This window comes from Gorilla gorilla, chromosome 8, assembly GCF_029281585.2.
Source record: "Gorilla gorilla gorilla isolate KB3781 chromosome 8, NHGRI_mGorGor1-v2.1_pri, whole genome shotgun sequence".
Taxonomy (NCBI): Eukaryota; Metazoa; Chordata; class Mammalia; order Primates; family Hominidae; genus Gorilla; species Gorilla gorilla.
Genome location: NC_073232.2, coordinates 129,199,849 through 129,215,660, shown reverse-complemented (window position 1 = coordinate 129,215,660; position 15,812 = coordinate 129,199,849). Strand labels below are relative to the sequence as shown.

The 15,812-nt window shown below is 38.0% G+C and overlaps 1 protein-coding gene across 5 annotated transcripts in view; it reads left to right on the top strand.

The window, feature by feature from the left end:
* Positions 1–15,812, top strand: part of SHTN1 (shootin 1) — a 120,023-nt gene that overhangs the window by 80,671 nt on the left and 23,540 nt on the right. For all 5 annotated transcript variants that reach the window (XM_004050150.5, XM_004050151.5, XM_019034721.4 and 2 more), the window contains exons 12-14: positions 2,936–3,018; positions 8,959–9,068; positions 12,595–12,648. In XM_004050150.5, coding sequence (XP_004050198.3) covers positions 2,936–3,018; positions 8,959–9,068; positions 12,595–12,648 — 247 coding nt within the window. The remainder of the gene's footprint in view (positions 1–2,935; positions 3,019–8,958; positions 9,069–12,594; positions 12,649–15,812) is intronic.

Here is a 15,812-nt window from a genome sequence, read left to right as displayed (position 1 = left end):
TATTCTTCTTCCCGTGTGTAAATATATATATAAGTACTCTGAGCAGTACAGATAAATTCCTGCTTCATCATCTTTATGTACAATAATGTACACTTGCAAAATCTCCTCACAGAACGAGAGGCGAGGTCAGTGCAGAGTGTGGTGCAAGGGTAAGGTAAGGCATCTGATTAGTGAGAACCCTCCTCACACCCAGCCCGCCATGGAGTGGTAACAAGTAGATTCAGTTGACAGAATGGAAAATTGAGCAAGTAAAGTTTGTTTTATTCTTTATAACTTCTAGAATAAAATGTGCTTATTTTAAAGTTCTATGTAAATTAGAATTTCTAACTTTTGTGAAAATAATTTAATTCCATTTGGCCATTGCAAGCCCAAAGAAGAGAAACTAGACAAAGTCAGAAGCTCCATGATTGGTTCCCAAGCTAGATAGAGCAGGATGTGTTTTTTTCTTTTTACTATGCTTTATGGGAGATTATCCAGTGAGTTTGGGAATTTTAAGAAAAGGCAATTAGGAAGGGGATTAATAATATAAGCAAACGTAGAAGTGAAAAGTAAAAAAAAGCTAGAAATTAGAACGATTAAGAACCTGGAGGCTGGGCACAGTGGCTCACGCCTGTAATCCCAGCCTTTTGGGAGGCCAAGGCAGGAAGATTGCTTGAGGCCAGGAGTTCAGGACCAGCCTGGGCAACATGGTGAGACCACTGCAAAAAATTAAAAAACATTAACCAGGAGTGGTGGTGTACCTGTAGTCCCAGCTACTCCAAAGGCTGAGGCAGTAAGATCAGTTGAGTGCAGGAGATCGGAGCTGCAATGAGTGATGACTGTGCCCTTGCACTCTAGCATGGGCAACAGAGTGAGACCCTGTCTCAAAAAAAAAAAAAAAAAAAAAAAAAAAGGAAAGAAAGGAAGCATTGGGTGATGATATCTTCTGAACAGATGTTACTCTGCATATCCATTTGCCCCTTTTCCTAAGGGCAACATTATGCCTTTTTTATCCTCCAAGTATGTGTTTTCTATTGCTGGCTTCCTCAGGACTGTTTTGCAAATACAGTTCACCACACTGAGGACATTTATGATGCAGTTGAAAGAATTCAAAAATTCTTGATTCATTCATGTTTTGGTAAACATTTTATGGAGGAAATGATGCTATATGCAGATATGTACACAAGCCTATGTACAGTTTTAAAAGAATGTTAAAGTGAGCATCTATGTAATCACCCTCCAAATCAAGAAATAGGCAATACTGGTACCCTAATTCTTTCCTTTGATCCTTTTCCAAAGATAACCACCTTCTTCCCTAATTGCTATCTTTTATGGTGATCATTTCCTTGCATTATTGAAGAAAAATTTTCTTGCCTAATATGTATCCCTAAACTACTGTAAATATCTGTATGGCCTGGTTTTGAACTTTATGTAATTGGAATTTTCATGTATCATTGTGGTCTTGCTCTTTTTACTCTACATTATTATTATTTTTATTTTTTTTTTGAGATGGAGTTTCGCTTTTGTTGCCCAGGCTGGAGTGCAATGGTGTGATCTTGGCTTACTGCAACTTCCGCCTCCCAGGTTCAAGCGATTCTTCTGCTCAGCTTCCCAAGTAGCTGGGATTACAGATGTCCGCCACCACGCCCAGCTAATTTTTTCATATTTTTAGTAGCGACAGGGTTTCGCCATGTTGGCCAGGCTGGTCTCGAACTCCTGACCTCAGGTGATCTGCCCATCTTGGCCTCCCAAAGTGCTGGGATTACACGTGTGAGCCACTGCACCCGGCCTACTCTGTATTATTTTGTAAGATTCATCCATGTTGTGTAGCTTAAGTCTATTCATATTCAGTGATTTATAATTCACTTTATGAAGGTCTCAGAATGTACTTATCCATTGTGGTGCTGATGGACATTTGAGTTATTACCAGTTCTGAGGAATTACAGAAATTCTTCATGAACATTCTTGTTCATGTATCCTGGTGCGCAAGTGCTTGCCTTTCTGTAGGATATATGGCAGTGGAATCATTGGCTCATAAGATACATATATTTTTGGCTCTACTAGATAATTACAAAGAGTTTTCCAGAGTGAAATGTACTATTAATTTATATATCCTGTTTGGTTTGAGAACTTCTGTTACTCCACAAACCCACTAACACTTGATATTATCAGATTTTTTTTGTCTATTTGATGAATGTATAGTGATATCCCAGTGTGGTTTTGTGTTTGCCTAATAGCTAATGAAGTCAAGTACCTCTTTTCTATATGTATTGGAAATTTGGACATCTTTTCTGGAGTTGCAAGGTTCTCTTCCATTTTGTATTGAATTATGTGCTTTTTCTCATTGATTTGTAGAATTTCTTTATATATCCTTGTCTTTTTATTCTGCATAATATCAAAGGTTATAAAATTTTAGTATAGTCAAATTTATCATAATTTGATTTTACATAGATTTGTTTTTAAATGGTCCAGAGAGAGAGTGGTATAAATGTGTTTTATCCATAAGTGTGTAGTCTACATCATGCGGATTCAGATGTTTTTATACCCATAGTTCACAAATAGATATTTACTGATAACATACACTTTTTACTGTGAAACATTCCCTAATTCTTTCATTCTTCCCTCCCCCTCTAACATAGTACATAGATAGCTGTTTCTGAATTTTATATATATGAGTATTGAAATTTTTTGTCTCTTTTCCTTTGTAAGTGTGTATGCATTTTATTATTATAGTAGTGTACTCTCTCCAATAATCAGTTTGGTTTTATACAGAAGAGGATGAGACGTGTTTCTCTTCTGTAAAGTGATGAAAAGTTTAATATTATTAAAAATGGAACGTAGACTACTTAGATTCTAGTTATATATTCATGCACCTATCAAAGAGTGAGATTTTTACTGGTTATTTAGGATCTAGGCATCCAGTAATCTCCTGTTGATCTTTTTCTTTCTCCCAAAGATCCCTCATGTCCATGATCCGGAAACGATCCCACCCCAGTGGCAGTGGTGCTAAGAAAGAAAAGGCAACTCAACCAGAAACAAGTAAGCATCACTTCTGTTGGTGTAAGTGGTTGATGGTGTACAATTTTGGGGCAATTCACATATTTGTTAAGTTCTTTGACTATAAACATGTTGTTGGGAGAGTAGTATGAAGCACTGAACAGCTGTAAGAATGAACCAGTAACCGTCATTGCCTTCCTGTAGTTTATTATCTAGAGGAGATAAACACGCACACCTCACTGTAATAAGAGACATACTGGCAAATATATTTTCATTAAAGGTCAGGGTACCTTGGAGTGTACAGGAAAGAGGGAGTAATGCCAAATGAGGGATTTGGGGCAAGACTTCTTAGAGTTGGTAGCAAGTGACCTGGGACTTTATCAAGCACTTAGTATGTACTACTCCACTGTTGTGTGCTGGAGGTACATGATATACAAGTTACATTCTAGTGTAACTAGGCAGGAAGTAAACAAGTAAATATGTAATTATTTAAATACAATTAAGGAGGAGTACACAGTGCTAAGAGATTGTGGAAGTGGACTGCTGGTGTCTGAAAATGATGTTCAAGCTGAGTAGTTGTGCCTTTAGAACATTGGGTGGGTTGGGTGGTGGTGTTTAGGGTAAAACCATTTTAAATAGAGGAGCAGCGGATTCAAAGGTCCAAAGTGTCCAGGAAGGAACTTGGCATATTAGGAAACTGAAAGAAAGTTGGTATGGCTGAAACATGGTGTCCAAGAGAGAAGGTCTAATAGGTAGGCAGGAGCCAGATTCTGGAGGTCAAGGTCAAGGTTCTGGCATTTCTCCTAAGAGCAGTAGAAGTTTTAAGCAGAGGTATAACATGATGAGAATTGTCCTTAAAAAAAAAATCACACTGGCTGCAGTGAGAGAACAGACTGTAACTGGATAAGGATGGATGAGGGAAGACTATTGCAGTCATTCAGATGAATGTTGATGGGAGCTTACATGAGGGTAGTAGCAGCAGGGGTAGAGAGACTTGCATGAATTCAGGAACTATTTAGGGAGGTAAAATTCATAGGACTCTGGTTCATTGGAGATCGAGATATACAGGACAATGATGAGATGGGACTGGAGGGAGAAGGGCCCTCCCATTGAGCAGAGCCAGCAAATGGCTAGATGCACTGGAGTCTGTTTGGTGTGCAGCCACAGTGACAGCAAAGGCTTAAAACAAGGAGGCCAGATCTTGGTCCCCTGTGCCTGCCGTTCTAATTCCATAGCCTCCGTGCAGATTCTGGGCAGATAGCTGGTGTGTTCCAGACTCTTCGTCCTCCTCTTTATCCTATTTTGTTAGTATAAACAACATGGTAATGAGTAGCTCATTACCATGCATTGTGACAGCATTTTGCTTTAAATTCTGTTACTCTAAGGATTTAATGTCCCACTTCCTACCTCTACTCTGGCTGTGGTGTTTGAGTTATTTCCACCTCTCTCCCCCTGAGCAGATTGCAAGCTCTTTGAGGGTTTACTCTTCTTGGCAGCATCCCACTGCTTTCATGCATATTGAATGAATTGAAGTTTGGACTTAGTTTTTTTCTCTCTTAGCAGGAATCTTGTAGCACCATTACAAATGAAAGCTGATTTTCTCTCTAAGAATTGGCTTTCTGTGCCTGCCTTCTGCAATCCTTTGGAATCTATTCCTCTGCACATTAATGGGGCTGAAAGGCAAATTCTGCATTGCACAAGCCATTGCAGGATTCTGAAGCAATTCCGCGTTTGGTGATTTGCTGGGCGGCCCTGCTCTTTGGTTACTGGCTATTAGCGTTTCCTGATGCTGTAATTTAAATTTTGTTTCATTTTTTTGGGGGGTGACAATTGATATATCTTAGAGGGTTGGGGGGAAATTGGAATAAAATGAATTTTCCTTCCAAGTAAATCACATCACCAACTTGTCAACTTTGATAGCACCTTAAATTAAAAAGAAAAATTATTCAAAAATTTCTTAACCCCCGGTTTTAGGACCTATACAGTTTTTCTTATTTATAATTCATGAAATGTGACAGTATTTTCTCCCACATCCTTGGGCTACCAGATTGCTATTTTGGGATTCTAAGTAGAGTTACCAATATAGAAGTTGCTCTTGAGATTTTAGAATGGAGCAACCCTAAAAAACACACAGCCTTGAATAATGCATACTGTACTCACACATGGCTGAAGCACTACCCTCCTTCTATCTGGCAAGGCAGTTATTTATAGTGTCTTGTTAATAGGTCACACTGAAAAAATAGTTGTTGAGTGAACAAATCAATAATTAAATGCATGATGAATTAATGTAAAGCATCAAACATTGGGATTCTCTGTGACACTTTGGGGTTTGCATTTATAACATAGTGACTGGTCTCACATTCACTTGTGTTTTCTTTCTTAGGTTAGCATCTTATGATGGCTTTTAACTTACAGTTGGTAAGGTATTCAGAGTTTATTAGTAGGGAAACTTTTACTCCTTACTTATGGCTCTAAAAACTTCATTGTAAAGAAAGACTATAATATTTTATAGATAGTTTTAATAATTGAATGTAAGAGATCATTACACTCTGAAGATAATAACTCTGATTTTGACAAGAATGTATTTATTAGGCCAGTTCTGGATTTCAGAAGTATGCCTACTGTTTATCATACATTTAGTTCGTTAATTTGTTGATCTTTTCTTACTTCGCTGTGCCTTGATTTGCTAATCTGTAGAATGGGGATAATAGTATTTCCTATTTCACAGGATTGTTGTGAGAATTAGTGAGTCTCACAACATGAAAAGTGTTTACAGTAGTATCCAGCACAGAAAATACTCGAAATGTTAGCATGGAAAAACATGGAAAAGGTACTAGCCATCCTTTGGGAGGAGCAAAGGGAATCCTCATCCCACAGGTTCTTGTGATTATTGTAGCTAAGGAACTTTCTTTAACTTTATGACCTGATGCAGATTTGAACTTAATTCAACTATAATGTATTCTTTAGAAATATGGTATATCATGGTGGCATAAGATTTTTTTTTTAATTACCTTTAAAAGAAAGTTAATGAAAGAAATAGTAATCCTGTGGAATTTGGAAATTCATTTTCATTTCTTCAAGGTAATAGCAGAAGGTTTTATTTAGTAATAAGGTGATGGTCTTGTCTGTGGGTCTTTTTTTTTTTTTATAAGGAACTACCTTATTTTTCAAGTGGGTCTTAAAATTTAAGCCCCAATTAATTACATGTAGCTTTCTGATCCAAGACTGACCTTGAAGCACTAACTCAAAGAGCATTTGATTTTATTTTCCTGTGGCAGTTCAATAACATTAGACCTGTTGTCTTCATTTGTCCCTTTTCTTTAATCTCCAGTATCCTGCATATTTCTATTGTCCCCTTGATTACATGCTTTTGTGAGACAATTACCAACTGTGTGATTGCAGAAAGAATTACAAAACATACCATGAGCTCTCTGTAGGTGATTCTTGCAGATTTATTAGAACTGCTTAATAGTTTAGAAGTTCGTATAGATTGCTTTTTGCTAGTTCAAAAACAGGGTCGGCAAGAGAGAAAGCTTGTGTAGCTAACCTAGCATTGCTCTTGTATTGCGCCTGAGTAGGGAATCTGATAAGAATGATTTCTTTTCCTTAAAACCAATTAAGCCTTTACATTTGAAAAAGACTGAGAAATTAAAGCCTGGTTTATAATCTGTACACAATACAGATAGTGGCACGTCTCTGAATTATCACTATGATTCTGGCATGCAAATATAAGAAACTACTTTAAATTCCTGCTATGTTAGATGCTGTAGCAGATTTGAATGGTGTTGACCATAATTCTCCATCTGTCTGCCTTAATTAGTTTTTGTATGGTGCATTTAATTGGGTTTCAGTCATTCCTTACAGAGTGCTAATCTGTTTGTAGGCGGTGTTCCTATTACCATGCAGCTCTTCCTAGTCTCAAAATGGCAGACTTTTTGAAAAATCAAATGTTTTAAAAATGTATTTTCTATGGTGAAACCCCGTCTCTACTAAAAATACAAAAATTAGCTGGGCGTAGTGACGCGTTCTTGTAATCCCAGCTACTCGAGAGGCTGAGGCAGGAGAATTGCTTGAACCCGGGAGGTGGAGGTTGCAGTGAGCCGAGATCGTGCCATTGCACTCCAGCTCTGGGCGACAGAGCAAGACTCCATCTCAAAAAAAAAAAAAGTATTTTCTAAATTCTCAGGAATAAATCCCATACCCATACCAGATGCTTGAATGGCAGACTGGGTTTTATCTCCCTGGGTTTTGAGTAGGGTCAGCAAAAGCACTGTGTAGTTCACAACAGATACTCAGATATTGAGTGAGTGAGTGAATAAAGGAATGAATGATTGAGTGAATGAATGAATTTCTACCCATCATAATTTACTTATCTGTCCCTTTGTTGATGTTTGTGAACCGTCAGAAGAAGCCGCCCAAGAAAATGCTGCTTAAGGGCACATGGTTGATCAACCCACAGTTTAGTCATCTTTCATTTACTGGTAGATGAGTTCTAACTTTGGTGACCATGTTTCCCATGTTGCTTGGCAAAAGATACTTGTTTTGACTTCTGGATCTGAAAACTGTTGTTTAGATGTTGAGAGGTTTTAATTCTCAGCATTTCAGTGGCTTCTGAGGTTGACAATTCTCTTTGAAGTTAGGACGGTATCAGAAAACCTAGGTTATACAGTGAGTATAGCAGTGATCCCTTATTGTGGACTTGTACAGATGAGGGTAATGGAAACTTCTGGTCTCTCTTAGTTGCTCCCCTGGGCGCTTACACAAGAGGAATGGCTACCCAGGGTTGGAATGGAGTCTAGCCTTGTAGCAGAAAAAGAAGCCATAATCTAGGCCTCGTTACTGCAAAGCCTAATACTAGAGCTAATTAGCTCGGGGATGCAGTAGTGATTGCCTGGCATTTAGAAGCCAGCCTTTTGGGGTTTAGTCATTTCTACTCAGATAGTAAAAATATTAGTAGGCATTTAAAGCAGAAACTTCAGAAGCCAATAGTCAGTAGAAACTTGTTGAGTGCCCACCATATTGCCAGGCAGTGTAGAGTCTATTAAAGATGGTAATTGGAAGGTCCTTATGAGATAAACTCAAATATGTTGGCTGCAATGAACTAGATGGAAGTAAACACAAGACCTAGAACTGCATTAATGGTGATAAATGTTCTGAAATGGTTCTGTGATTTTGGTCAAGCTATTCTACAAGAGAGACATTTCACTTTTCTGATCAATAAGTTTAAGTTCACCTCAGTTACATTCATCCAATTGATACACATCTCCAGCTCTTTTTTATTTATTTTTGCAGCAAAATAGTGGCAACGTTAAACAATAGGTAGTTGAATTTTAAAATCAAATGTAATTACCTAGTTGCAATTATTGCTACATGTATATTTTCTTTTAACACTGACAATTTAAAAAGAGAAAGGTTTGCTTAAATGTTTCCTTTCCATGTGATTCATAAACAAAAGATGGCAGTTAAAAATAGATTTTATTTATTTACTGTTTGTCTTTTGACTATAGACTTATTCCAACAAGAAAAGCATCTATTTCATCTTTTTTTCCCCCAATGGATTTCTGGTAGTTGTTTCTTTTTTAGGCTGATTTCTTTGACATAGGATGTATAGTAAGTTGTAAAAACATCTTTGAGACAAAGATTATTTGGGATTAGGCACAAAGTTGGGATTTTAAAGACCTGGAGAAATGTGGACAAACGAACAAAGTCTACTTTGTTGACAGAGGCAAGACAATACTGACTTGGATCCAGGCTACAAATTTTTATAACTCTTATTTTTCTGATCAGATTTTTTCTCTAAAAGTTTTTTCTTTAAGTGTTGCTACCTGATAGCTGTTAACTAGTAAATTTTTAGTGTTCTGCAACTGTGAATGAAAAATGACTGTGATTAATTGCATAGTGTAATTTTTCCAAGTCACCAAAAATAGGAAGTAGCTGTTTTCTTGTAACATAAGAGGATTTATGTCTGTGTTCTTTGAACAGCTGAAGAAGTCACAGATCTAAAGAGGCAAGCAGTTGAAGAGATGATGGATAGAATTAAAAAGGGAGTTCATCTTAGACCCGTTAATCAGACAGCCAGACCGAAGACAAAGGTATGGAGTGACTAAATGCTTTTTTCCCTGTTTGATATTTCCTTTTTTAAATGTATAAATTTGAAATTTGATGAAAGCTGCATCAGGACCCACTGTCAGATCTTAGGATAAAGCTAATGTGTCACAAAAGCTTTTACTTCCACATAAGCATGTTTCAGGAGGACCCATGGTGAACCTAAATCAGTATAAAAAGGAAGCCATGTTATTTTGGGGGTGCTGTCGTCTCATTACGAGAGACAGTGATACGAACTGTTACACCAAACAAATAACAATTATCACATCCTTTCTTTTCTTTGATTCCTGATTCTTTTGTGTGATTCTACTGATTATCTGCTATGTGCCAGATGCTGTTTTAGGCACGAGGGATAAAGTAGTGAACAAAATAGGCAAAAACCCTCGCCTTTCTGAGGCTTCTATTATAGTGGACGGAATCACATAATAATAACAGCAGAACAAAACTAGGACAACTTTGGGGAAAATAGTGAGACTTATATGATTGTTTTTCATTAATTTCACAAATGTTTTCCAAGTCACTTCAAGGAGAAAAACTCTCTCCTAAACTAGACCACAGCGAGTGCTCCAGGATCTGTGAAGTCGCTTAGAGTCCCTTTCATGATCTCTCCCCTGCCTTTGTTTGTATATCCGCTACATTTAAATAAGCCCAATAATAGTTTTAAACATTGTTCTTGAAAAATATTCTCTCTCCTCTCTAATTAGGTACGAACTGACCGGTTCTTCCTCTTCCTCCACTTCCTCTTCTTCCTTCGCCTTCTTCACTAACCTTTATGGTTTGGTTCTTTCTCCCTCTTAAGGCTGCCCTACCTCAACCGTGTGAACGTCCCCCAGTGTTATGACTTCAGTACACATTCTGAGGGTTTTCTTTTTCTATTCTTTTTTTTTTTTTTTTTAGATGGAGTCTTACTCTGTCGCCAGGCTAGAGTGCAGTGGCGCAATCTCGGCTCACTGCAACCTCTGCCTGCCGTGTTCAAGCGATTCTCCTGCCTCAGCCTCCCAAGTAGCTGGAACTACAGGCGCATGCCGCCGTGCCCAGCTAATTTTTGTATTTTTAGTAAAGACGGGGTTTCACCGTGTTGGCCAGGATGGTCTCGATCTCTTGACTTCATGATCTGTCCACCTTGGCCTCCCAAAGTGTTGGGATTACAGGCATGAGCCACCGTGCCCGGCCTCTGATGGGTTTTCTAAGTTGCCACTTTGTCACAGCCAGGCAAGATAGCCAGGCAAGGCGAGAGTGGCTATAGTGTGGGCTGTACATGGGAAAGGATTGGAAAGAGGGAAAGAATACTCAACTCCAAGAGTAAATTTACATCTAAGGAAACAGAAGCTTCAGCCAACCACGTAAAATAGTTCAGTCTTGTGCCAATTATCTGAAAGCAGTTTTCTAAGTAAAGGATGAAATGTAAAACCGGAGGAGAAGCTGAGTGTGTAGAATGATCTGGCACAGCTGGCCCAGTGCTGGTGTCTGGCAAGAGAGTGAAGAGCAGAGCTCTTGGAGTTGGGCCCTGGCACTGTCACCCAGCTTCCCCACACTTCTTCTCTTCAAGATGGGGATAGCCACCTGCCTTATCTGACACATGGAATAAAGACTAAGGCATTAAATGGAATAAAGTGTGAAAATACTTTAAAATGCAAGGTCTGAGTGCCACCTTTGAAAAAGAATCCATTTTTATGACTTTCACATCACCACTAATTATGGAAAGAATAAGCAAAACCAAACTATTACTAGAGAAAAATACAATGCCATAAAGAAACAAAATTAGTTTTAGAAAGAAAAAAGTTGAAAACTTCTTAAATCATAAGCAATCAATGTTCCATACGTACTTTCATTTTCAGAGTATCACTTTGTGCTTTTTCTTTCTTCCCATGACTCTTCCTGCAGTTACACATTATTTAATGTCAATTCAAAATCTGGGAAGCAACTGAACAAGGATCAGTGGACAACTGGGTTTTTTGCTGGTAATCTTGAGCTGTGTAGATATAGTGCTGAATGACCTGGTCAATAACCTTTAAAACAAATTGTCACTGCATGCTTGAGGACAGACGTCTTCCCCTAGTACCATCAGGGCTTTCCTGAAATGTCACAAATGGTGACATTTTGTGGTCCAGGGTTCGAAAGGCTTGTGCAGTCAGAGGGCAGCCTGAGTGGCATGGCAGCACTTTTGGGTATGCCTAAAGGCAGGGCATTTGTTTGAACGTCACAGCTTATCACCTGAAGGGTTGACCTGCAGAAGTCAAGCCTGCCTTGAGAATATTAATTTAACCGCTTATTTTCAAAATTCCTTGGTGGTGGTGGTGGTGCTAGTGTGGTTGAAATTAGTGTCTTAGTGCTTATTGACTGGCACTAAGGGCATGTGTATTTCACAGAAAATCTGCGCTATGAGAGCTGAATGCCTTAGTCAGCTTTGTACATGAGCAGCAAACCTCTCTCTCTCTTACTTCTCTGTTTTTAAAATTTGAAGTAGGATCTTATTTTTAAATTGTTTTTGAGAGGAAAGGATTATAGGTTGCTGTTAATTAACTCTCATTTTTTTGATGAGAGAATAACCTTACCTCTTTTCCAGGAATAAGAGGCTCAAGGGGTTCCTTTCACTATGTCTTGCAAGTTTCCCCTTCATCTCTATCCTTTGTGAAAGGAAGTGGTATGAGGGAGATCAGAAGTCTTTCCTGAACTTACTTTTCATGAGGTCCTCATGCTAAATTTTCCCTCCATTAAATTAGTTGAGTGATCTGCAGAGATCGTTAGGTATTGTGGGGCAGGCAAATCATACCCAGAATTTTACTTCAGATTATTTTGTCCATGGTATGGCCAGAAGAGAGCTGAGCTTGTAATCAAGACACCTAACTCAAATACTACCTTGCTGAAGCCTGACTTTCCTTCCAAGATGAGTGATTGGACTACACCTCCTCTGAGGTCTTTGGCTGCTCTGGCAGCCAGCCATGCTAACTTTCTCCTGTAGCCAGGTTCTTTGCTGGTCCCTGCTCTCTCGACTCTGTCCTCTTGTGAAATTCTTACATGCCAGGCCCCTGTAAGCTGACCTCCTCCCATAGCTGGTGGAGCTGAGACAGGTTTTCTGCCCTGTGGCTTGCTTCTGCTCTGCACTGCCTTGTTTCTAGTCTCTGCTTGCTGGCAGAGTCCAGCAATGCAGGTAGAGGACAGTTTATCGTAAGAAGCTCTGAATAATTTGGAATCAGATCTTTGAAATCCAATGTCTACCAAATCTTCTCTGTCTATGATAATAATCAAGAGGTAACAATATGGTATTTAGAAGAGGGTAGCTTGTCTCCTTTTGCTTTGATATAACTTCTTATTTTTTGTTTAACTGCTACTTGAAAGCACTAACATGGCTAGTATTTTTTCCTAACCTTAAGACATAGTCCTAGTTTAAAAATATATATAGTCATACATATTACCAATATAAGGCTACTAATAGTTTGCCATGTAAAAATCATTGTTTAGTATTCTTAAACTGAATTACTCAGTAATTTTTCTTTCTTATTAAAATTATAGCCAGAATCTTCGAAAGGCTGCGAAAGTGCAGTGGATGAACTAAAAGGAATACTGGTAAGAATAGATTTCGGTTTATTGTTTAGCTAATGGGGAAATGAAAGGAGAGTATTTTAAAATCTGTTTTTTGTGAATTGTTTGTGGTGTGTTTTATTCCCATTTACAATTAGCCTCATCTTTGGCCAGTTTATTTGATTGTGCTTACAGACTGCTCCATCACATATGTTAATAATTTTTCAAATAACACTGTGCTGTTTTTGTTCTAAAAGAGTGGCTACACTTTCACCAAAGTCGTTGTTTCCTGTTCTTGCCCTCCAATCCTGGCATCACAGCTTGAAGATGAAGTGGCTGGCCATATGTAAGGGTCCATACATGTTGATGAAAAACAGAAATATAATAGATGAATAATGCTTTACTTTGAAGCCTAAAAGGAGAATACTAAATGTGAAGCTAAGTTCCTCCCCAGATAGCTTCGTATCAGGGTCACAGTCTGCCTTTCCTCACAGTCGAAACAATTATTTGATGATAAATTGAGGAATAAAATAAGAGGCCCTTTTTTTATGTTACTAGTTTTATTTTCTGACAGTTGGAGAGCATGCTTTGTGTCCCTTCCTAGTCATATTTTTGCTTTTCAAACTGTGAGCTTTTGCCAATGGAATCAGCAGCTACTGCACTCTCCAGCAGTTGCTGTTAGAGACAGATGCCTCACTTAGAAAATGTTTCAGATACTAAGAGCTCTATTCTCAGATCCTGTTACGGTCCCAGTCCCAGTTATTATGCACAGTAAGTCAACAAACATGGGGGCGGAGGTACAAGACTGAATACTCCCATGTTTGTTGTTGCTGTGCCAATTATGCATTGCATGTAGACATCCACATAATTGTGGTAAACAAGATTATTTTCATCAAGCATGTCTTTAAACAGTAGACTTAACCCAGAATGGCTTAATTAGTTTGCTTTAGTTTTAAGTGTGTGGGATTAGCACTGAAGAGAGGTATATCACTGGCTAACAGTGGTGGCCTACCTACAGAATAGTGTATTAAAGCCATTGAAAAAGCATGTGGTGATTATCTAATGGATTCTTTGATCAGAAAAGTCTGTTATTCAGTGTTCTATTAAGGAGAACTCCCTATGACAGTCTCTTTTGTTGTGTTTGTGTTATAATGCTAATTCATGTTCATAAAGATGTCCCCTGGGGCACAGTTCTGGCCAACAGTGAAAGAGTAGACTATACTGAGTTTGACTTTTTAAAAATTAGGTTAATTTTGAAAATCAGACGTCTCTATGAGGTACATATGATAATATTTGATTAGCCAAGATATCCCATTCTCTGAGAATGCTGCATGGTAGCAAGTTTACTGAATTACAGCATTACTCTTAAATACCATATTCACCATAATTTTTTGCCACTTCAAGGAGAGAAATTTGTGAAATAATTTATAAATTATAAAAAATTTTAAGACATCTTTTTTAGCGCAAATTGCCCCCATCCTTCTTGCCTTGGATCTATCTTTAGATCTCACTGCCTTACCTGGCATTAATGTATCACTAGAAGTTACTACTCTGACAATATTACTTCTTTACATTAAGTTTTTTTAAAAGTAGAACTCATGATTCTCTCCCCTACTCTCTGCCAAGTGGCAGTTCTCCTCTTCCCCCATAGAAGTTTCTTTGAGGGAGGATGGACTATTTGTAATTCCCTGTCACCTGGAGCCTATAAACCACACACATTCTTATAAGAAAGATAAAAAGAAAGCTCCTAGCTCAACCTGCCAGACATTTGGGTCTTTAGTGGTGCTTGTTGCTGGAGTTCAGACTATTAGGATTATTGAAGTTAGTACCCTGTAAAGCACATGGTGCCAACCTCACAATCATGGCATGTAAGAAACAATTAAGACGGAACACGAAAAGCCTGCAGTTGTGTACTGAAAAACACAAGCACTGGTACCAGGGGTTATCAAGAAACCAAAAAACACTGTGTTCATTTCTATTGTGGAGCAGAACCAGAAAGAAGCTCAGTGTGGGTTATTTTTTGATGAAATGGAATGTGACCCACGTTGTAAGACTTAGTGATTTGGCCATCTGCTAAGTTAGCCCCCAGGTAGAAAACAAGTCTCTGGTTTGGGGGAGTTTCAAAACCCTATTCTATTTTCTGAGTTGAACAATTTTCAAGCCAATTTTTAATGTCTCAGTATTGACTGACCTCATTTTTCCAAACCTACTTCCACTTAAGTTTTAAAGCTGGATATTTTGTAGATAAAAATATGTATAGTCCATTTCTCATAGTCACAAAAGGTTTTGAGGTTTAGGAAATGAAACCTTTTGAGTCACCTCAGTCACTTAAAAAGCCACTCTAAGTGACAGTGGTGATTGCTGAAGAATAGATTGGTACAAATCAAAATTCTCTTCTCAATTTCAGTTGGCTGTAAATCAAAGAACTAAAAGCAATTTAAAAAAAATTATATTATGGGTCTTTTTCAGGCATCTTCAGTTTTCCAAAATACCCAGAAATTTTTAAATAGTTAATTTTGCCTGACAATTAGATTAGTTAGTATTATGAACATTTAACTAACATGGGGCCTAAGATTGTTAAATGATCACAGTGGTTTGAAGTAGAAAAAGAGTATTGGTTTGGGACTTGGGAAATCTAAGTTCTAGATCCAGCACTGTCAATGACTTATTGTGGGACCTGTCCCCAGACCTTGAGGCTCACTGAATTTGAATTCTCTTTTCCATAAAGTGAAGGATTATATGCACCACAGTTTCTAAGTTAATTTCTCATTCTCAAATTTTATGATTCTAATATAAAGAGATAACTAAAATAGTCTTGGTATTTTATTAGCTGAGCTCTTCATCATTTCAGTTGAGAGTCATGCAGAAACCTTTCTTTCCTCCACAATTGCCCTTGTATTGAAAGTTTACTCACATATTAGCTGAAGCCACCACATCCATCAGTAAATGGAGAAAGAAGTTGGGGATTCAAGGGTTAAAACATGGAAAATGGATTCCTTCGGTAATCGGGTATGATGAGAGAGTAGCTTACTATAGTTAAGAATTTGAGGAAATAATGCCATTATCCAAATAAAAAACTAGAAAATATTGTGAAAGATACACTCATCAATAAAAGATATCCTTGAAAGGTAGGTATGTATGTACGAACACACACATAAGTTTTCCTTGAATTAAATCAAGCCATTGAGAAAAATTACACAGTGTCCTTG